Below are 21,409 nucleotides of genomic sequence, written 5' to 3' on the forward strand. Positions count from 1 at the left end.
GTGTTGCTGACAGTTTGTTCACCATACCTTTTATAAATTTAGAATTTTTGATAATCTGTTTTTTATATCTCACTTTTGACGTCTTCGCTGGATGCCCTTTTGGGAAATATACACATTTATTAAAGTTTTTTATTAATAGTCGTCGTGTACCCCCTCCAGTCACAAGTACATAATACTCAAAAGAAAGCTTCGATTGCATCCGATAATAAAACAAAGATAAAAATTAAATACTTATAAAAATAAAAATTAGATAGTAATATCTACAGGCATTATATCGGGCAGCGTGTGTACTACCTTGTCGATGACACGGTGCAGCAGCAGCGCTATCTGTTCTACCAGGGGTGGGTCGTGTACGGAGACCGGTAGCAGCGCCAACAGCGGCGGACTGTACTGCACCGCTCCCTCACCCACGTCCGCCCAGATATCCTCCTGCATAATCGCACAGTTATGTTTTAGGACTCAACTAGAGTAATAAGAGACATTGTCAAATACTAGGCTGTGAATAAATATAAATATTACATGAAGTTGGTCCTCAAGAGGCACGTCACACTTGGTGATGAGAGACGCGCACGCCGCCGCCAGCTCCCATGAACTCTCATACAGCGATATCTAACAGAACAAAAACTACATTTTTACAAATAGCAATAGCATAGTGTGGAATTCGTCGCCATTACATATAAAAGCAATTATTATAGAATATTAATTTTATCTGTAAAGAAACATTCGCTTGTTTACCTAATGGACATCGGTAACACTAATGGCCAGAAAGCCAATCGTGGCAGATTTATGAGAATTGAAGACGAACCATAAGCGTATAAACATTCCAAGAAGCAATGAGTGATAGCAGTACAAATGTAACATAGATAATTGTAGTGCTATCTCTGAATACTTTGACCGAGTAAGCCGTTTACACATCACATTTTGATGGTATGTCCGTACAAGCCTCTCCCGTCTCATTGCCCCGCGAGGGCGGCGCGCGGCGCTGCAGCGCTGCGAGCGCGCGCACGACGGCGGCGCGCACGGCGTATGTAATGTTGGCAGTGATGGTCGTCGTGGGTCGTCACCTGGTTGGCGAGGTGCACGTAGTAGTGCCTGGCGAGCAGCGCGCGCTGCAGCGCGGGCGGCGCGCGGCGCTGCAGCGCTGCGAGCGCGCGCACGACGGCGGCGCGCACGGCGTATGTAATGTTGGCAGTGATGGTCGTCGTGGGTCGTCACCTGGTTGGCGAGGTGCACGTAGTAGTGCCTGGCGAGCAGCGCGCGCTGCAGCGCGGGCGGCGCGCGGCGCTGCAGCGCTGCGAGCGCGCGCACGACGGCGGCGCGCACGGCGTATGTAATGTTGGCAGTGATGGTCGTCGTGGGTCGTCACCTGGTTGGCGAGGTGCACGTAGTAGTGCCTGGCGAGCAGCGCGCGCTGCAGCGCGGGCGGCGCGCGGCGCTGCAGCGCTGCGAGCGCGCGCACGACGGCGGCGCGCACGGCGTATGTAATGTTGGCAGTGATGGTCGTCGTGGGTCGTCACCTGGTTGGCGAGGTGCACGTAGTAGTGCCTGGCGAGCAGCGCGCGCTGCAGCGCGGGCGGCGCGCGGCGCTGCAGCGCTGCGAGCGCGCGCACGACGGCGGCGCGCACGGCGTATGTAATGTTGGCAGTGATGGTCGTCGTGGGTCGTCACCTGGTTGGCGAGGTGCACGTAGTAGTGCCTGGCGAGCAGCGCGCGCTGCAGCGCGGGCGGCGCGCGGCGCTGCAGCGCTGCGAGCGCGCGCACGACGGCGGCGCGCACGGCGTATGTAATGTTGGCAGTGATGGTCGTCGTGGGTCGTCACCTGGTTGGCGAGGTGCACGTAGTAGTGCCTGGCGAGCAGCGCGCGCTGCAGCGCGGGCGGCGCGCGGCGCTGCAGCGCTGCGAGCGCGCGCACGACGGCGGCGCGCACGGCGTATGTAATGTTGGCAGTGATGGTCGTCGTGGGTCGTCACCTGGTTGGCGAGGTGCACGTAGTAGTGCCTGGCGAGCAGCGCGCGCAGCGCGGGCGGCGCGCGGCGCTGCAGCGCTGCGAGCGCGCGCACGACGGCGGCGCGCACGGCGTATGTAATGTTGGCAGTGATGGTCGTCGTGGGTCGTCACCTGGTTGGCGAGGTGCACGTAGTAGTGCCAGCGGCGAGCAGCGGGCGGCGCGCGCGCTGCAGCGCTGCGAGCGCGCGCACGGCGGCGCGCGCGTGCGGTAATGTTGGCAGTGATGGTCGTCGTGGGTCGTCACCTGGTTGGCGAGGTGCACGTAGTAGTGCCTGGCGAGCAGCGCGCGCACGACGGCGGCGCGCACGGCGTATGTAATGTTGGCAGTGATGGTCGTCGTGGGTCGTCACCTGGTTGGCGAGGTGCACGTAGTAGTGCCTGGCGAGCAGCGCGCGCTGCAGCGCGGGCGGCGCGCGGCGCTGCAGCGCTGCGAGCGCGCGCACGACGGCGGCGCGCACGGCGTATGTAATGTTGGCAGTGATGGTCGTCGTGGGTCGTCACCTGGTTGGCGAGGTGCACGTAGTAGTGCCTGGCGAGCAGCGCGCGCTGCAGCGCGGGCGGCGCGCGGCGCTGCAGCGCTGCGAGCGCGCGCACGACGGCGGCGCGCACGGCGTATGTAATGTTGGCAGTGATGGTCGTCGTGGGTCGTCACCTGGTTGGCGAGGTGCACGTAGTAGTGCCTGGCGAGCAGCGCGCGCTGCAGCGCGGGCGGCGCGCGGCGCTGCAGCGCTGCGAGCGCGCGCACGACGGCGGCGCGCACGGCGTATGTAATGTTGGCAGTGATGGTCGTCGTGGGTCGTCACCTGGTTGGCGAGGTGCACGTAGTAGTGCCTGGCGAGCAGCGCGCGCTGCAGCGCGGGCGGCGCGCGGCGTTGCAGCGCTGCGAGCGCGCGCACGACGGCGGCGCGCACGGCGTATGTAATGTTGGCAGTGATGGTCGTCGTGGGTCGTCACCTGGTTGGCGAGGTGCACGTAGTAGTGCCTGGCGAGCAGCGCGCGCTGCAGCGCGGGCGGCGCGCGGCGCTGCAGCGCTGCGAGCGCGCGCACGACGGCGGCGCGCACGGCGTATGTAATGTTGGCAGTGATGGTCGTCGTGGGTCGTCACCTGGTTGGCGAGGTGCACGTAGTAGTGCCTGGCGAGCAGCGCGCGCTGCAGCGCGGGCGGCGCGCGGCGCTGCAGCGCTGCGAGCGCGCGCACGACGGCGGCGCGCACGGCGTATGTAATGTTGGCAGTGATGGTCGTCGTGGGTCGTCACCTGGTTGGCGAGGTGCACGTAGTAGTGCCTGGCGAGCAGCGCGCGCGGCAGCGCGGGCGGCGCGCCGCGCTGCAGCGCTGCGAGCGCGCGCACGACGGCGGCGCGCTCGGCGTATGTAATGTTGGCAGTGATGGTCGTCGTGGCGAGCGCGCGCACGACGGCGCGCGCGCACGGCGTATGTAATGTTGGCAGTGATGGTCGTCGTGGGTCGTCACCTGGTTGGCGAGGTGCACGTAGTAGTGCCTGGCGAGCAGCGCGCGCTGCAGCGCGGGCGGCGCGCGGCGCTGCAGCGCTGCGAGCGCGCGCACGACGGCGGCGCGCACGGCGTATGTAATGTTGGCAGTGATGGTCGTCGTGGGTCGTCACCTGGTTGGCGAGGTGCACGTAGTAGTGCCTGGCGAGCAGCGCGCGCTGCAGCGCGGGCGGCGCGCGGCGCTGCAGCGCTGCGAGCGCGCGCACGACGGCGGCGCGCACGGCGGCCGCGCGGTGGTTGGCGAGCACCGCCAGGCTCTCCGCCGACACTGCGCCGCCCGCCGTCTGCACACCACCACGACACACCTTAACTCATACTCGGGTACATTTGATAAAATTAGCGTTCATCTAGTTATTTCAGCCGCCAATCATATGGCAACCTCACAAGTACCTACGTGACAGAAACTTAGTACCGTCTATGCAAAACTTGGCTTGCGAAGCTCATATAAGCGAGACCTATATAAAGTAAGTAAATAAAAATATGAAATAAGGAATGTGGTTAGCGTCGGCCGCGGTGGTTACCTGCGCGAAGTCGTGGTCAGTGAGCGCGAGCAGCGCGTCCCGCAGCACCAGCAGCAGCCCCTCGCAGGCCGCCCAGCCCGGGCCCGCGCCCGCGCGAACCCGACGCTGTACATACACTTTGTATTCAATTATACCATAACAGATGTGGGACCCAGTTATATCAATGTAATTTTTTATTTTATTTCTGTTGAAATGATTGAGTGACATAATATAATGACATCTAAGTAAATATATATGTACAGTTTAAGCTGGATTTCTTTATAACTGTTACTTTGCTGTATGCACTGTTAGAGAGTGGACGCATATTGGCTTCCGAATAAATAATATACAAATGCTTAGCGTTCAGCAGTCTACACGACCGAAACCCAAAATTTTATACATAGATTTTACAAAGGACTTCTAATAAATATAATATTGGTTTTTATGCTTTTTTATACATATAAACCTTCATCTTGAATAACTCTATCAATTAAAAAAAAATGCTTCCAAAACCCGTTGCGTAGTTTTAAATATTTATGCATGCATAGGGACGGACAGACAGCGACAGCGACTTTGTTTTATACTATGTAACGATTAACTAACCATCCATTATAGGGCAATTCTAAGACACGGTATGGTTTAATAAAGTACAGCAATGAAAAAATGTGATCACGTACCTGCTGATAGATGCCGCTTGTGTACATCTCGACGGTGGTGTGTTGTATCTCATCAACGTCTACAACAATATACTCGTTGAGCTCGTCTTCTGCGCCCTTCCCCACACCTTGGCCCGACGCTTTATCATCGGCATGACTGTCAGCTATCTTTCCATCCTCTTCGCCTATCCCGGGTACCGCTTCGCCTGCCATTTTATCATCACTTTCCACAGTCTTTACCGGCGTATTCTGCATTTCCACCTTTTCGTTCTGCGAGCTCGGTACAGTATGGGTTGCCGATTTTTCATCATCGTTCCCACCTGATCTCGGCGAAGTCTCGACTGACGTCTTTTCATCAATATCCGGGTCTCTTTGCGATACAGCCTGTTCTATGATCTTTTCATCCCCGTCCTGCGATACAGCCTCGGTTGTCTTGTTTTCATCTTCGGCGTCCACTTCTGGCCTACCACCCCCTTCGTCCGACCTTTCTGTATAAGAACGCATATTAAATTTAGCAGAACTTAGTGTGGTAATAGAGCAAGAATAGAATATGTAACAAATTCATTAGATGAAATTAAAATTAAAATGTCATGGAAATATACTGTGTACAATATTTATAGACTATAAACTTCTTAAAGACTTGAATTGACCATTGAATTACATGACTTCTCTTGTGAATTTAATAGTCGCGTTAAATGGAACAGTTTTGAACGAATGAAATTGAATGAGTATATAAATGTAACTTACCGACAGTTGTGTCCGAATTTTCAGAAGCAGACGATGCTTTGCGTTTACTGAAAATAATAAAAAAAAATCAGTAAATAACAACACTCTAAATACAGGTCAATATAATACAATAATATAGCTATATGTTCAAGTATTTACATGTACAGTACAAGGTTACGATGCATATACATGTCTTTGTAAACTGTTTTTCGATGAAATGGGAAGAAATCTTTTTTTTTACATGTGAGCGAAAAATAATTAATTGGAATCGACAGGATTTACTTTGGAATTTATCCCAAATAAATCTGAACCAATATACGTAGTCGGTTTTATATGGAACAAAACATTACTGGTCTGTACTGGAATTGGTAGTTCATATACTTTAAGGTTACGTTTATTAAATGTTATATATATAACAAACCTATATAATACACATACCTGCGCTCTTTGATCTGTTTATTAATAATTCCTTTCAATTGTTTGGTGGTTTCCTTTCTACCGATAGATTCCTTTTCCATTAACTTATCCACATTTTCTATGTCCCTGAACACACTTTCACTGTTATCGCTCGTTAAGTCATCGAGTGACGTCATCAAATTGCTGGGCGTATTTTCTGATCTTCTACTGCGTCTATGTTTCTTAATGGCGGCACTGTTCATAAAGTCGCTCATTTCTGGCGTCTCTGGTGTGAGGAGGAAGTAGAAGTTGGCTCTCGAGTGGGTCACAAACGTGTCGCTCGCCTATAATCCGATTGTAAAACTAAAGCCTTTGGTTGACAAGTTATAGCAAGAAAGAAAATCGTTACTTTACAAGTAAAGTTCCAAAGTTTTCGAGGAAACTGTGGCTATTTTTTCTATATTTAGTTAAGACTTAGAGTTAGTTGTATCAAATTATAATTTCTTGGTGGCTAGCCTGTGCGTGTGGGAGTGTAGTGAGTTGTGTGTGTGTACGCGACGGGCGCTCACCTGGTGCATGAGCAGCAGGAAGTCTGCGAGGTGCGCGAGGTGCGTGGGCGCGGGCGGCGCCCCCAGCAGGGCTCGCACCGCCTGCACCACGCTCGCACTGGCACCCGCACACATCGCCCCGCACGCAGAGTTCAGGTAGCGTTCCTAAAGTAATAACGTATAATGTACCATAATGTAGACGTGTAAGGATTCGTTACACATACTGCACAATTATATATTAATTCTTAATAATATTATATAGCTTAAAACTTAAATATTACTCTAATATAAGCAGATATTGTAAGGGCTATGTTTTCTATATCTTATACTTGTACCCAGTATCATACAGTTAAGTTAAAAATTGTATCGCTTTGCTGTAATATAGCGTATAGTTTATTTAATATTCTGTTTATTAAAATATAATTATATAAGGAGTGTTGGAGGCGTACCTTGCAGACGAGCAGCAGGTGCGCGAGTAGTCCGAGCCGCTGCATCTGGTAGAGGTTGAACTCCCGCCGCGGGTGGTCGTCCCGCAGCAGCGCGCACACGCAGCGCAGCGTCAGCGCCCACACCGAGCCGCGCTGCGGACCGCGCCCTTCCTCCTCCCACTGCACCTCCTGACGAACACGTTCTAGGTAGTACGACTCGCAAACCAGCCGACGGCGCACCTGATGGCACCCCTCCGATCGATCTCGAGTCCAATTAAAACGGGGATCGAAAATATTGACGGCCCGAGTCCAGGTTCAAACCCCTAGCGGTTCCTTCGGTTTAAAGTGGTTTTCGTCAGAAAGTACTTCAGTGGCTCCATAAGTCGGGCGAAGCTGCAAAAGTCAGCTACAAGCAATAGCAATAAAGTAGTCTGAAAAAAAAATGTGATGGCAAATGCCTTTCTATGGGACACAGTTACCTAGATATTCCTATGTAATACTTGCAATTAATTAATTAAGACAAACCAAATATTATCTACTAAGCACTGTACTATACAAGCCATGTCATCCCACCTTAGTTTTATTATTGTTATTTAGTAAAATTAGACGTAGCCCGTGGTACCTGATCAGGCGGTCCGTCGAGATGTTTCCAGGCGCGAAGCAGCAGCACCAGAAGTCTCGGCTCGATGAGGGCGGCGTCCCCGCGGGATATACTCACGCCCCCGCTTATAATCAGCAGCGGTGCGCTGCACGCCGCATCTAAGATAACCTGTACATACAACGTGTATGTTGTTGTACTTTCATGTTGATGGTATGTATCGTAACAGATACTCACATATATCGAAACGAAAGTTAGCACGCACAAGCTAGTGACATAATCTTTCAACGCTCTAATGTGCGGTCAAAAATCGACATGAGTGACAAAGTGCAAACGCTTGTCCAAACTTTCTTGATCCTTACACTTGATTGTTAGCGATAAAATAATATTGATACATAATATAGATGATATAGTAATAACCCTGGACAATTTATACAGCGCCATCTAGGCCTAAGCTAAGCAGAGCTTATGTTATGGTACTAGACAATTTATATAAATACTCAGATACATTTTTTTCGTAAATACGAAGAAAAACACCCACACCGATACAAATGTTTGCACCGTACGATATATTTATGCGATCGTCGGAAGAGAAGTGGTGTGGTGACCAAGGTTCCCACATGAGGGTTTAGTCAGGAAGGAGCTGGTGTGGTACCTTGAGCATGTGATGTGAGGGGCGGCAGGCGGGCGCGGCGAGCACGGCCAGCAGCATGTCGAGGGCGGGCGGCGCCAGCAGCGCCGACACCAGCCGCCCGTCCGCGCCGCCCGCCCGCACCGCCACCGACAGCGCCGCCGCCTGCTGCTCCGCCGAGCCCTGCAGCTCCACCACCTGCAGTGTTCGCGATTAATTACATATTGTAATATGGTGTAATTAATTTTAATGTTATTGTTATTGAAGCGGAGGTGTCTGATTTGCCTGATGAGTTGCAGGGATTGAGGATTTTATAAAGAATAGTACGGTGATAAAAGCGACTAATACGACAGCGATATATAATAGAATGTTACAAAAAGACTATGTCAAAAAAATATTATTATAAAATTAAAAGTATTAAGGAGTTGGCTACAGTAATTTTACCAGTCCCAAATAAACTATAAGAACCTTTAGATCTTAAGGTAAGGTATAGGTAGATATCTTTATGTTTCACAATTATAATAATAGAAATAATAAATAAATAGCGAGTGGAGACGATTTCCTTTGCGCAATTCGTTCCGCTCGCATCTTATCACACTGTCTTTACCTAGTACTAGTCAGCAAGGCGGGTGGTATAAATATAAGCGCCTAGTGCGACACCTCTCCGATCGATCCCCTGTCCAATTTAAACGAGGATCGAAATTACGACGACCCGAACCGAGGTTCGAATCCCTAGTGGTGCCCTCAAAATAAAGTCGTATCCGTCAGGCGAAAGTTGGTCCATAAGTCCTTCAGTAGGTTTGGGCGTGTGGGAGTGCCATTTACACGCGCTCCCTATCGTCCGGCGAAGCTGTAAAGGCTAACTGCGGGCAACAGCATGAGAGTAGTAAAAAGAAAATGGCGAAATTCATTCCGCTTCGATTATTGTTTCCGACCTATACTCGAGACGCATGAAACTATAGTCTTCTGTTTCTATCAACCGGTACCAACGAAAATAATATATAGATAGAGGTATACGTGCCCTAGCGAACAAGTAGAGCAGGTGCTGCGGGCCGCCGAGCAGCAGCAGCGCGGGCGCCAGGCCGCCGCGCGCGGAGCCCGGCGCCGCGCCCGCCCACACCACGCGCACGGCCGCGGGCGGCGCGCCGCACGCGCCCACGCGGCTCCCGAACACTGACACAACATTATTATTTTATTATTTACTCTTAAAAAATATTCATACAAAACATTTTACGTCCATATACGACTAAAATAACCTACATGAATAAATGATTTTTGATTTGATTGCACTAGAAGTAAGAAATAGAAATAATCTTTATTCAAATAAACTCATTACAAGCATTTTTGAATAGTCATATTTTGATTCTACCGCTCATTCGGAATGCAGATTCATCACAAGAAGAATGAGCAAGAAACTTGTGTGAGTTATTAAAGAACATAAATAGGGATTACAAGGTACAGAAGGGGATGTTATCGCATAAGCAATAGCAATAGCAAGAGGCAATAAATGGTAAGGGATGTAAGAAAGGATTAAAGAATAAAAAAGGCATATTAAGTAGCTATAAATAATAATTAACATATACCATTTACATATATCTTGTACCATTTACAAATACATACATATTGTATAAACAAACAATTTGCTAAAAAAATGCAAATAAACTAAGAATTGGTACAATTATATACCTACAGGATACGTTATTTGCCACATGCCGCCTGTTTTGAAAGCTGTAATGTAATTTGAAAAATAAAAATGTCCAAAAACATATTCCTCGAATCTCATTTCTAACATCAGTACCAGAGGCACGTTTGAATACATTTGTAACGCTGCTCAGTTTCCATCACATAGGCTGTAAGTTTGATAGTTCTCATACCAATCACATAAATAAAGACAATAGAAAGATTTTTTTAATTTACGACACTAATATTAATAGTTTTGTAAACAAATCATAGCTACCTGTGGGCAGCGTGACGATTTGCTGATACACATTAAGCACGGAGGGCGTTTGAGCGGAGAATGTTAGCAGCAGACCATCATGCAACTCGCGCAGTGATGAATGGGTTATCTCGTACATCTACGTATGGTAATTATATTAAGTTTGATCAGATTATAAAAGATTAATATCATATTAAATATTTAAACTAGTAGAATCACCAGCGCAATGTATTTATATATTTATTATGGATAATCTTTCTAATAAATGCCTTCATTCGTTTAGACGTTGTATATTAAGTTTATAATTGTCGAATGTAGTCATTAGTCGATCATTATTATTGGTCCTTCGAGCTTCCGGGCTCGGATATGACTACAAAATTGATTTTATAACTTTTATGACTTGTCACAATAGTAAAATGCAATAAAATATCATGTTACCTGATCCCAATCCATATCTGAATCAAGAAGTTCCGGTGTCAAGAGTAATGAATAATTAGGCGTTTCACATCGGATCTGAAAAAATAAAATAAATTTAGTATGGTCTTTTTCATTGTCGTTACTAAAAGTTATGGATTGATTTCAAAATATGTTATGCTGGTAGAGCGGGTGGTGCGTGTGAGGTGTGGTGAGTGGTGCACCTGGCAGGCGTGGTGCGGGCCGTGCGCGGCGAGGTGCAGCGCCCGCGAGTTGGGAGTCAGTGCAGTGAGTAGAGCGGGTGGTGCGTGTGAAGTGTGGTGAGTGGTGCACCTGGCAGGCGTGGTGCGGGCCGTGCGCGGCGAGGTGCAGCGCCCGCGAGTTGGGAGTCAGTGCAGTGAGTAGAGCGGGTGGTGCGTGTGAAGTGTGGTGAGTGGTGCACCTGGCAGGCGTGGTGCGGGCCGTGCGCGGCGAGGTGCAGCGCCCGCGAGTTGGGAGTCAGTGCAGTGAGTAGAGCGGGTGGTGCGTGTGAGGTGTGGTGAGTGGTGCACCTGGCAGGCGTGGTGCGGGCCGTGCGCGGCGAGGTGCAGCGCCCGCGAGTTGGGAGTCAGTGCAGTGAGTAGAGCGGGTGGTGCGTGTGAGGTGTGGTGAGTGGTGCACCTGGCAGGCGTGGTGCGGGCCGTGCGCGGCGAGGTGCAGCGCCCGGGCCCGCGTGAGGAGCGGGCCGCGGTACACGTGCACGCCCGACACCTGGTAGGTGGCGCCGCCCGTGGCTCCGCCTGCGTGACCCAGCAGCACGTGGCTCGGGGTCGCCTTGCGAACTAGGATACCTACAAATCATTCACAATATATTACATAATTTATTTGATGGCCTCTACCATTTTCTCCTCTACTTCCGATGATCGCGAGATCGATTCATCGTACAGTATAAACATTTGTATCGGTCTGGGTGATTTCTATCTATACTGCATATGTAATTTCTAAAAAAAGTATTTATATCGATTGTTTAGTACCCATACAGAAGGTTTAAAAACCGAAGCATAGCAAAAGATAAAATGGGTACAGAGATTAACATTAGAGAAAAGGACATCATTCCAATGATAACGAGATAAGGAAAAGAAAATTATGATGAGTATCGTACATCTGCGGGTACACCTAGATAGATGACAAAAGACACATAATTGTAATTGTAGATACCTATTACAATTATGTGTCTTTTGTCACGTAGTAAATAGTCAGACAAAAGTATGAGCCACTTTTATAATTGTAAATATGTATTCTACTTTATTCTTTTAGTAAACAGTTGTTGTAACATTTTAAAATGCTAGCATAGATTAGTGATTTAATGATATATAATATTCAGTTACCTTGTATTGGCAGTGACACGGTCTCATGTTCATAACCGTCGACATACATTGTCACCTGAAACATTGTATGGTCGTTAAGCGGTATAATAACAATGAAACCGCACTATGTTGGATTTTTTTTAATTGATTCACTAAAAAAGGAAGTAGTAAAATCAAATCAATTACTTGTCCTCGATATAGGAAGAATCAATATAGTTTTGGTCCTTCGAGCCTAGGTTTTTAACCAACATGAGAGTATGAACACAACTATAATATAAATGTTAAAAAAAAAAACTTCTCTAGCGATATTATTAAACATATGTCTTTTTTTTTAATAACTCCATGCAATACGTGTACGTGTACGTACCTGCACATGCAGGCGGCGCTTAATTAAACGATCGGTGACGTTGAGTGCGATGCAGTGCCAACGGTGTGACGTCACCGGGCCCGCGCGCCCCTCCGCCACGGCGCCGCCCCCGCGCCCTCCCTCCGCCCGTGACACGCGGAACACCACCATGCCTGTATACGAAAATATGCTCTGTCATTAGGGACTCGGTACCAAATAATATTGACACTAACATATTTTCATTGATGACATTAGTGTGTGTATGATCTTTACATGAAAATGTTTAAAATGAAATAGCTTCCCTTGTCTGATCGTTTAGATTTTTTCAACTACGTAACGGATTAGGGGAAGATTTATATGTATAAAACATGTGCACACGTGCGAAGCCGGGGTGAGTAGCTAGTATAGAATTATATTTATATATATATATATATATATATATATATTAATCTGTATGTCAACTAAGTCCTCATATACGACTACACCAAAATATATAGACTTTCGCGTTTATAATACTAGTAAGATTATATATACCTGTAGCGGGCTCGAGCCACATCTCGAACATGAGCGAGTCGTGTCCGACGGACAGCACGTGGAGCGGCTCGCCGGCGCGCACGCTCGCTACCGGCGACTCCGACTCGCTCCACTCTTCTTGCCACTCGTCCACGTCATCTGGCGATACAAGTTGCTGGTTAATATCAATTTTTAGGCTGTTTTAATACATACAATACTGTAATTAAATGATGTAACCTAGGAATAAAAAATAAAAACTGTCTTAATAATTTGATATGATTTCGAACGTTGCATATGAGCGTGGTGGATTCCTGGCTGATGAGTTGTGTGACTGTTGGCGGCTGACTGACACTGGCTATCCGTACCTTCTAATTATGTGAATAATGAACCCTCGGGGCCAGTAACTTACGGATAACTCGATTATGAAAATAGGTAAGTGTATACCGGGTATAAGTGTAAACAAAGACAGAAAAGATCTTGAATGAGCCTCTTGATCACCCGCGCCCGTTTCACTGCTTCGCGACCACGCCGACGTCACCCTGCGTGCACACTCACCCCATGCGGAGGTGTGCGTGTGGGGGGAGCGCGGGGGCTGCGGCGCGGGCGCGGGGCGCTGCAGCCGCAGCCACAGCAGCGCGGCGAACCCCGCCTGCCACGCCGCCCAGCCCGCGACCACGCCGACGTCACCCTGCGTGCACACTCACCCCATGCGGAGGTGTGCGTGTGGGGGGAGCGCGGGGGCTGCGGCGCGGGCGCGGGGCGCTGCAGCCGCAGCCACAGCAGCGCGGCGAACCCCGCCTGCCACGCCGCCCAGCCCGCGACCACGCCGACGTCACCCTGCGTGCACACTCACCCCATGCGGAGGTGTGCGTGTGGGGGAGCGCGGGGGCTGCGGCGCGGGCGCGGGGCGCTGCAGCCGCAGCCACAGCAGCGCGGCGAACCCCGCCTGCCACGCCGCCCAGCCCGCGACCACGCCGACGTCACCCTGCGTGCACACTCACCCCATGCGGAGGTGTGCGTGTGGGGGGAGCGCGGGGGCTGCGGCGCGGGCGCGGGGCGCTGCAGCCGCAGCCACAGCAGCGCGGCGAACCCCGCCTGCCACGCCGCCCAGCCCGCGACCACGCCGACGTCACCCTGCGTGCACACTCACCCCATGCGGAGGTGTGCGTGTGGGGGGAGCGCGGGGGCTGCGGCGCGGGCGCGGGGCGCTGCAGCCGCAGCCACAGCAGCGCGGCGAACCCCGCCTGCCACGCCGCCCAGCCCGCGACCACGCCGACGTCACCCTGCGTGCACACTCACCCCATGCGGAGGTGTGCGTGTGGGGGAGCGCGGGGGCTGCGGCGCGGGCGCGGGGCGCTGCAGCCGCAGCCACAGCAGCGCGGCGAACCCCGCCTGCCACGCCGCCCAGCCCGCGACCACGCCGACGTCACCCTGCGTGCACACTCACCCCATGCGGAGGTGTGCGTGTGGGGGGAGCGCGGGGGCTGCGGCGCGGGCGCGGGGCGCTGCAGCCGCAGCCACAGCAGCGCGGCGAACCCCGCCTGCCACGCCGCCCAGCCCGCGACCACGCCGACGTCACCCTGCGTGCACACTCACCCCATGCGGAGGTGTGTGTGGGGGGAGCGCGGGGGCTGCGGCGCGGGCGCGGGGCGCTGCAGCCGCAGCCACAGCAGCGCGGCGAACCCCGCCTGCCACGCCGCCCAGCCCGCGACCACGCCGACGTCACCCTGCGTGCACACTCACCCCATGCGGAGGTGTGCGTGTGGGGGTGCGCGGGGGCTGCGGCGCGGGCGCGGGGCGCTGCAGCCGCAGCCACAGCAGCGCGGCGAACCCCGCCTGCCACGCCGCCCAGCCCGCGACCACGCCGACGTCACCCTGCGTGCACACTCACCCCATGCGGAGGTGTGCGTGTGGGGGGAGCGCGGGGGCTGCGGCGCGGGCGCGGGGCGCTGCAGCCGCAGCCACAGCAGCGCGGCGAACCCCGCCTGCCACGCCGCCCAGCCCGCGCCCGCTGCGCTGCCTCGCGCCGCGTGCCGAGACCACGCCGACGTCACCCCTACGCGCACACACATGCATCAATCATTACATTTATACATAACAATTTACTAAAACCCTTCTGCGCTTTGCAAAGCTTTGCAATACTCGGCTCTATATGCTTCGTGAGAAATTAAATGCGGAAACAGTGTCTACACCCCTATTGAATACGTGTTTCGCCTCTGAACGAGGCATCATCAGGCATTGAATAGAGTTCGGATGTAGCTTGGAAGCCTAGTGTTTACTGTTGGGGCCAAACCGTAACTCAGTCATCCGAAGACTCAATAATGATCTGAATTTTATCATCATTCGAGAAGGTCATAATGATAGTCATGTTTCCGCACTGAATATTTGTGATCTCACATATGCTAATTGTAGAGGAATATAGCGAAGTATTTATATTGTTTCGGATTATGAAAGTACCTAATACAAAATTGACTTTGTAGAAATCTATTTATAATTGAGTAGAAATAAACTCACCCGCCGCAATGTGACTTTCACGCAGTTTTCTCGTGTGTGCTTCTACTTGACAATTCGCCGATAAGTTCATATCGTCTTCCGCCATTTGTACATTATCTACAACAAAATAAAGCGAAAAATATATTCTTCTATGACCAACTTTAATAAAAAAATATGACTTAAATGTTAGTGTCTATGATGTATTATTAATTTATTAGATACGTAGATATATAGACAAGGTAGATAGAAATTTATGATAACATGACAAATGTTATCATAAATTTCTCGTAGCCCTGAAAAGATATTTTTATGAAATTTAAATTGTACATGGATGACCATAAGCTCCTTAATAACATAAAAATATATATATGATACAATATATAAAAAATACAAAACCCTTCGAGTTCATGTGTACAATTTAATCAACCAAAAATATGTCAAAATTTTTGAGGTTAATCAAAATTACTGCCTTGCTTTCTTATAACTATAAGAAAGTAAGGCTGGATCAACTAGCTTACATCTAAATATAACGTGAACTAACCTGGATGAACTTCCACTGGGAAGGTGAGGAAACAGTCGGGCGAGTTGGGCGTGGCTGCGGCCGCCAGCCGCTGCAGCGCTGGTAACAACAAATCCAGCGGTGGATTTTCCGCTGCTAGTAATTTCAGTAGCTCGCCCAGTTCTACCGGGCTTATGCTTTGAGAAGCCGCTGAGTGGATCAGCTCTAGAATGCTCCGCTGCAAATCTGAACAAAATAACTACCGTGAATTTTACTAAATTCAAGAAAATATTTTCTTATAAGTAATTACGAGAAAACACCTACACTGATACAAATAGTATCTATTTGAGTGTTTTCTATGTATATTAAGTATGTATTTACAAAAAAAATATCTAAGTATTTACATGAGTTGCCTAGTATCCATAAATTAAGCTCAGCTTATTTTGAAACTAGATGGTTGTGTGAATTGTCTAGGATTATTATGCTATAAATAATTTATTCCATGATAATTTAAATTGTGTATAAAAGTATAAACCTATAAAATAAAACAGCGGCTTTCACTCCACTCTTAGCGTTAGATGTAGTTCTGCAATGATAACAGTAAACGTGTCTATAGACTATACGATTTTGGGATCTGATAGGTAGGTTGACTCGTTTGTTCTTATTATAGAGAGACCGCACCGAGACGACATTGACCGAAAACAATGAAGGAGCAATGCTAGTATTATCGTGGACACCTTGATGATGTGGAAAAGCAGCTCTATAAAATGTGCCACGATGGGTTAACAGACCTGACCTCATGCTGATCTTATTCTCTCCAATTGTTGTCCCGCCCGCGCACATGGGCAAATTTCCAATGTCATGTATTAAAAAATAAAAAAGCAGGAGAGTGACCTTCGAGGGCGGGATGCGTACGCACGAGCAGGGCGCGTACCGGCGGCGCCAGCAGGCGGCGAAGCAGACCGGCGGGCGGTCGGCGCGCGCGGGCCAACCGCCCGCACAGTCGCCCGCACACCGCGCGGGCCGCCCGCCGAGCGCCCGCCGCGCCCGCATCGCCCGCGCCGCCAGCGTCCCCGCCGCCAGCCTCGCCCGCCAGTCTGCGCACACACATATCAACCCTATAAACGCTTTACCCCAGGACGTCACTTAAATAAAAGCGCGATCGAGTCTGATAACAAAGATATATTTTCTAATATCGTCCCGATCGTCCGTCGTATCAGTCGTAGTGAATAGTTCTGTCTATCCTAGTTATTGTTATGCTGTCAATTGTCATGTCTGTCCTTGTCTTATAAACGGCCAGCAAGCAATTCTGTCAAGGAGACCGCAAAAACTTATTGTCATAGTTTGCTTTTATGCCTGCCATTCATCATCCCATCATTTTCAATCGGCTAGTTCTATTCGGTTTTTTTTATAATAGTTCCTTCAGTGCTCCGGTATTTAAAAACCTATTTATAAAATTAATTTTGACTCTTCCATATTACTCGCATCGAATTTTCATCAAAATTTATTCAATCGTATAATGTTTAATCAATTGTAAAAGTATGTCATTATGTAATAATCCCAATCAATTAGTTGCCTACCTTCCGTTTTAACAATCACACGATGACTAACCTCATCATTATTTGGAATCTTAACAAAAAATTGGTTATAATTTTGTTAATGACTAAAGTTGATGTTTTCTTTGTAGTAGTTGAAGTAGATAATTAAAAAAACTGTTACTTATAAAATTAACACCATTATCTTCCGGAGTCCAGCATATAAAGATCTTTTTTTTTCGGACTACTCTAATGCTGTTGGCCAGCTTCACTGGATGATAGGGTGTGAATGTAGATGGCACTCCAAACCCGCGGAAGGACTTATGAGCAACTAAAGGCCAACTTTCACCTGACGGATACGACTTAAGTCTGAGAGCACCGCTAGGCTATCGAACCTCGACTCGGGCCGTCGTAATTTCGATTCCCGTTTGAATTGGGAGCGAGATAGATCTGAGGGGGTAAGTTCCTCTGTAACTTACTTCTGTATGAGTTGGATAAGTATGTCGACGACGATCATACACAGCTCTGGATGGGCGAGCTCGCCGTTCTTCGTATATTCGCAGCAGTCCACAGTCGACTCCAACGTGTTTTGAACACCAGCTGCCAACAAATTAATAGTTATTTCTCTTCTTTTATAACTACACTGTAGTGTGGCCAGCTTCACACCATAATACTTCAGTAGTATTCAAGACAACACAGTTGACATTTATCTAGTGGTGTGTATCCAAACTGAGTTAGGTTGTATGAAATACTATTTCCATATTGATTATCAGATGAAAGGTTTTTAAATTCTCAATTTTCAATACAACTTACCATAATTACTTCCTATCGAGGAGAGAGATTCAGAAAGTTTCTTCAGTTTGTATGAGGTCATATCCAGTTTACTTATTTCAACGTCCGCCTGTAACATACGACAATATACAATAAATTAGGATTTCTACTTAATAATAGTTTTAATAAAGTCAAGTTATAATTAGAATTAAAATTATAATTAGTTGACTTTATCATAAAGGGTAAGGATTCTTGTGTCGCCATACTTAATAAGCACTAAAGATGTCAAGTACAGTTAGAATGAACTTCTTCTGTCATCACCTATGTATTTATTTAATTCAGGCTATATGGCCCATATTATTTAGCACACATAAGAAATAATAATAATAATGTCATCATGTCATGTAGTATAGTATAACGTCTTATTTCCAAGTGTCGTACAGTTCTTTATAGAATAAGAGATATAGCTTGTAATGTTTTCGTTAGAGGACAAGATAGAGTATTAAAACTACAGGATATGTACGCATACTCCCCCGGAATGGCAAAGATAGATATGAGTACGATTGTAACTAAACAAAAAATAAATAAAGAGACCTCGTATCCGTCGTCGGGCGCGTGCGGGCGCGCGTGCTCGTCGCTGGCGTAGGGCGCGGGCGCGGGCGCGGGCGCGGACTCCTCGCTGGACGAGCCGCCGCCGCACGCGGAGCTGCCGCCCGACGCGCACGACAGCGGCGGCACCTGCACCCGGTTATACCATTACCTTACTACGTCACGTAGCTAGCTACGAAGACTAAAGGTGGACAGACCAGTTAACAAAATGGCTAGGACCGACTGGAAAAAGGCGAGTAGGACGACAAAGAAAAGGTGGCCCTATGTCATCGAAGAAGTGGCGGGGGAAAACAGGATGAACGCGAATAGAGGACAATGGAACAAGTTAGAGTAGACTTTTACCCACATAGGACCATGTATATAAAGAAACCAAATTAGTCAAACTTGAAATAAAAATTAAAATTGTAATTATATGAATAACAAAGCTTAAATAAATAATACCATCAGCTGCCTTTGTTGATGATGATAAAGTATACGCTTTTTCATGAATAAAAAAGCTTTCACGAAAGAATATAATTACTTTAGAAAGAATATTCATGTAAATGTTAACAAAGAGAACGAAAAAAAACTCGCTCGCGCATACCGCGTACTCTAATCGTGCATTCTTTAGCTCCGTTTTAAAATAATTAATTATTTTTGCAAAATAATGCAGATATAGAGCAAAGACATAATTGTAGAGTTATTGATAATTTATCAATCTTAAACGTGACTTTGTAAAATACAATCAATAGGATAAAAATTAAGATTTTATAAGTGAAATGACAAAAACATTTATTTAACATGTCTGTAACAAATCTACCAGAATAAAAATGTTTTAATTTGTCACTTATTTTTAAATAAATATTAGTCATAAGGACAAAAGATACCATATAGCTAAAATAGATAGCATAGCTAAAATAGATTTATAACAAGGTTAGCGTTAGTATGTCTTTTTTAATTAATCACAAATTTCATTTAGTCCACTTCCTGTAACAATGTCAATTTTACTAACTTCTTGGTGATCCATCTCACTACAAGTAACAGGAAAATTTTTAACACTACATTTTTGCCACACTTATATTCTTGCGTATAATCGGGAAATTAAATACCACAGATAAATAACTAAAAATGCGTATGTCATTTACGTATAAGTTTTGTTAATTAAGCATCAAGTGTGTGTTGAGGCCGGCCCTACGCTCCGGTGCATGCGACCCAATGCTGGAATGTGCGGCCGTGAGCTGACCGCAAAGTATTTGGGTTCAGTACGTTATTGAATACATTGACTTACTCCATATATATAAAATATACTATTCTATTTATATAGAATAGTATTTGGGTTCATATATACTTTTTAAATTATTATTGAATACATTTACCTATTTATTAAAGTTTTAAAGTAGAAATACACCAATATAATTTTGTCTGAATATTTATAGGCATAAAGGACTAAAAGCTCCGTCAATTAAGAAAATCAAGTTACTATTATTTTAAAAATAAAAAATATCGAAAAAAACTAAAGATACATACAATAAAATAAAATTCAAAAATTCTTCAATTATATTAATAAAAAAAGTGATACAGTATAGGCGATTTTTATTGGATAAGAAGCCTACGGAACCCTACTCATCTATCGTATCAAGACATACAAGTGCAGTTAACAAACCGGTCACCGTATAATTCCACAATGTGACGCTTATACCTATGATACCTTATTTCGTCTCGTTTGATTAGGTAGTCGCGTAAACATTTCGTTGATTGGATGTTTTTCTATTTTATTAATTCGATATATACACAATTAGAGACTTTATGTCAAAGATAATTAAATACCAAATACATAGAGCACAACTTATAATGAAGTTTAGTTCTATTAAAATCTTAGAGCAGGGGTTTTTAACCTTTCATATGAGCACAGTTTGAAGTAATGATTTTTTTTTTTGATGATTAGTCACTCAATTTTACTGGATAATTTTAATGCAGTACCTAATTATAATAATAATAATAACTATAGGATAACCATCTAGTCCCAAGTCAAGTGGAGCTTGTGTTATGAGTCCTAGACAACTGTTATAAATACTTAGGCACATTTTTTGTAAATACATACATAATATAGACAGGTAATATCCAGATCAATACAAAGAAATATATATATAAATGTTCGCATCGTGCGAGTAACCGAACCCGTGACTATCGAAAGTAAAGCGGTGTAGGTACTAAACCGCTAGACCACTAAGGCTGTTCCTGCACTCGTTTGACCTCTGTTATAGAGATTCATTGTTGTCTAGATAACCAATTAATAAACGATGCGAATGTCTGCATAATTTATTTTTTTTGTATATTACAATTTCATTAATAGTTTTACGGGCTATTTTTAATATTCTTCCACGCCCACCAGTTTAAAAACTGCACTAAAGAGATATCTCGCAAACACGCGTTTCATACCCATATCTTTTGTCTATCGAGGAAAACCAAGAGTCAATAGTTAACGGAGACTGCCTTACCTTTGCGTGAGTGAGGGCGGGCATAGTGTGTCGCAGGCTGGGCCGGGCGGCGGACACCCGCAGCAGCGCCTCGCACACCGCCTGCAGCCCGCCCCCGCCCCCGCCCCCCGCGCACCCATCACCCTCGCCCCGCACACCCTCCGCCTCCTCCACGCCGCTGAGTGCCAACCGAATGAGTCCGCAGCTGGTCTCCTTAGACCGGCCCGATGTTACATCTGCACGAGATGTTAACAACTTAAGAAACTTTTTACCTGATGAGACTTAATATCCGGGATATATAGGCATAATGGTCAGTACTGAATATACGTGGCACTAATATTTTAAATGAAAATGTCTGTCTTACCATCTGTTTGTTACTTTTTATCACTAAACGGCTGATTTGAAAGTAGTAAGTGTTAATTAAATTTAAACTGATTCCGAAGATTCTTCGGCAATTCATTTTGTTTGCCGTTTGAATGAACATTGATGAGA

At 47.2% G+C, this 21,409-nt stretch overlaps 1 protein-coding gene across 1 annotated transcript in view; it reads right to left on the reverse strand.

Moving 5' to 3' along the window:
- Window positions 1-21,409, reverse strand: part of LOC131844698 (uncharacterized) — a 51,884-nt gene that overhangs the window by 15,409 nt on the left and 15,066 nt on the right. The window contains exons 10-40 of the mRNA XM_059193639.1: window positions 20,939-21,153; window positions 18,447-18,590; window positions 17,895-17,982; window positions 17,561-17,681; window positions 16,441-16,643; window positions 15,589-15,792; window positions 15,069-15,164; window positions 14,429-14,610; window positions 13,985-14,134; window positions 13,688-13,837; window positions 13,408-13,539; window positions 12,999-13,242; window positions 12,576-12,713; window positions 12,063-12,214; window positions 11,717-11,771; window positions 10,855-11,179; window positions 10,574-10,682; window positions 10,374-10,448; window positions 9,957-10,074; window positions 9,021-9,172; window positions 8,024-8,197; window positions 7,393-7,539; window positions 6,792-6,959; window positions 6,364-6,507; window positions 5,837-6,138; window positions 5,420-5,466; window positions 4,694-5,160; window positions 4,038-4,142; window positions 3,630-3,800; window positions 520-609; window positions 295-429 (exon numbers count right to left, since the gene is read on the reverse strand). Coding sequence (XP_059049622.1) covers window positions 295-429; window positions 520-609; window positions 3,630-3,800; window positions 4,038-4,142; window positions 4,694-5,160; window positions 5,420-5,466; window positions 5,837-6,138; window positions 6,364-6,507; window positions 6,792-6,959; window positions 7,393-7,539; window positions 8,024-8,197; window positions 9,021-9,172; window positions 9,957-10,074; window positions 10,374-10,448; window positions 10,574-10,682; window positions 10,855-11,179; window positions 11,717-11,771; window positions 12,063-12,214; window positions 12,576-12,713; window positions 12,999-13,242; window positions 13,408-13,539; window positions 13,688-13,837; window positions 13,985-14,134; window positions 14,429-14,610; window positions 15,069-15,164; window positions 15,589-15,792; window positions 16,441-16,643; window positions 17,561-17,681; window positions 17,895-17,982; window positions 18,447-18,590; window positions 20,939-21,153 — 5,003 coding nt within the window. The remainder of the gene's footprint in view (window positions 1-294; window positions 430-519; window positions 610-3,629; window positions 3,801-4,037; window positions 4,143-4,693; window positions 5,161-5,419; window positions 5,467-5,836; window positions 6,139-6,363; window positions 6,508-6,791; window positions 6,960-7,392; window positions 7,540-8,023; window positions 8,198-9,020; window positions 9,173-9,956; window positions 10,075-10,373; window positions 10,449-10,573; window positions 10,683-10,854; window positions 11,180-11,716; window positions 11,772-12,062; window positions 12,215-12,575; window positions 12,714-12,998; window positions 13,243-13,407; window positions 13,540-13,687; window positions 13,838-13,984; window positions 14,135-14,428; window positions 14,611-15,068; window positions 15,165-15,588; window positions 15,793-16,440; window positions 16,644-17,560; window positions 17,682-17,894; window positions 17,983-18,446; window positions 18,591-20,938; window positions 21,154-21,409) is intronic.

Source organism: Achroia grisella, unplaced genomic scaffold, assembly GCF_030625045.1.
Source record: "Achroia grisella isolate CSIRO2021 unplaced genomic scaffold, CSIRO_AGI_Agris_v1 utg4116, whole genome shotgun sequence".
Taxonomy (NCBI): domain Eukaryota; kingdom Metazoa; phylum Arthropoda; class Insecta; order Lepidoptera; family Pyralidae; genus Achroia; species Achroia grisella.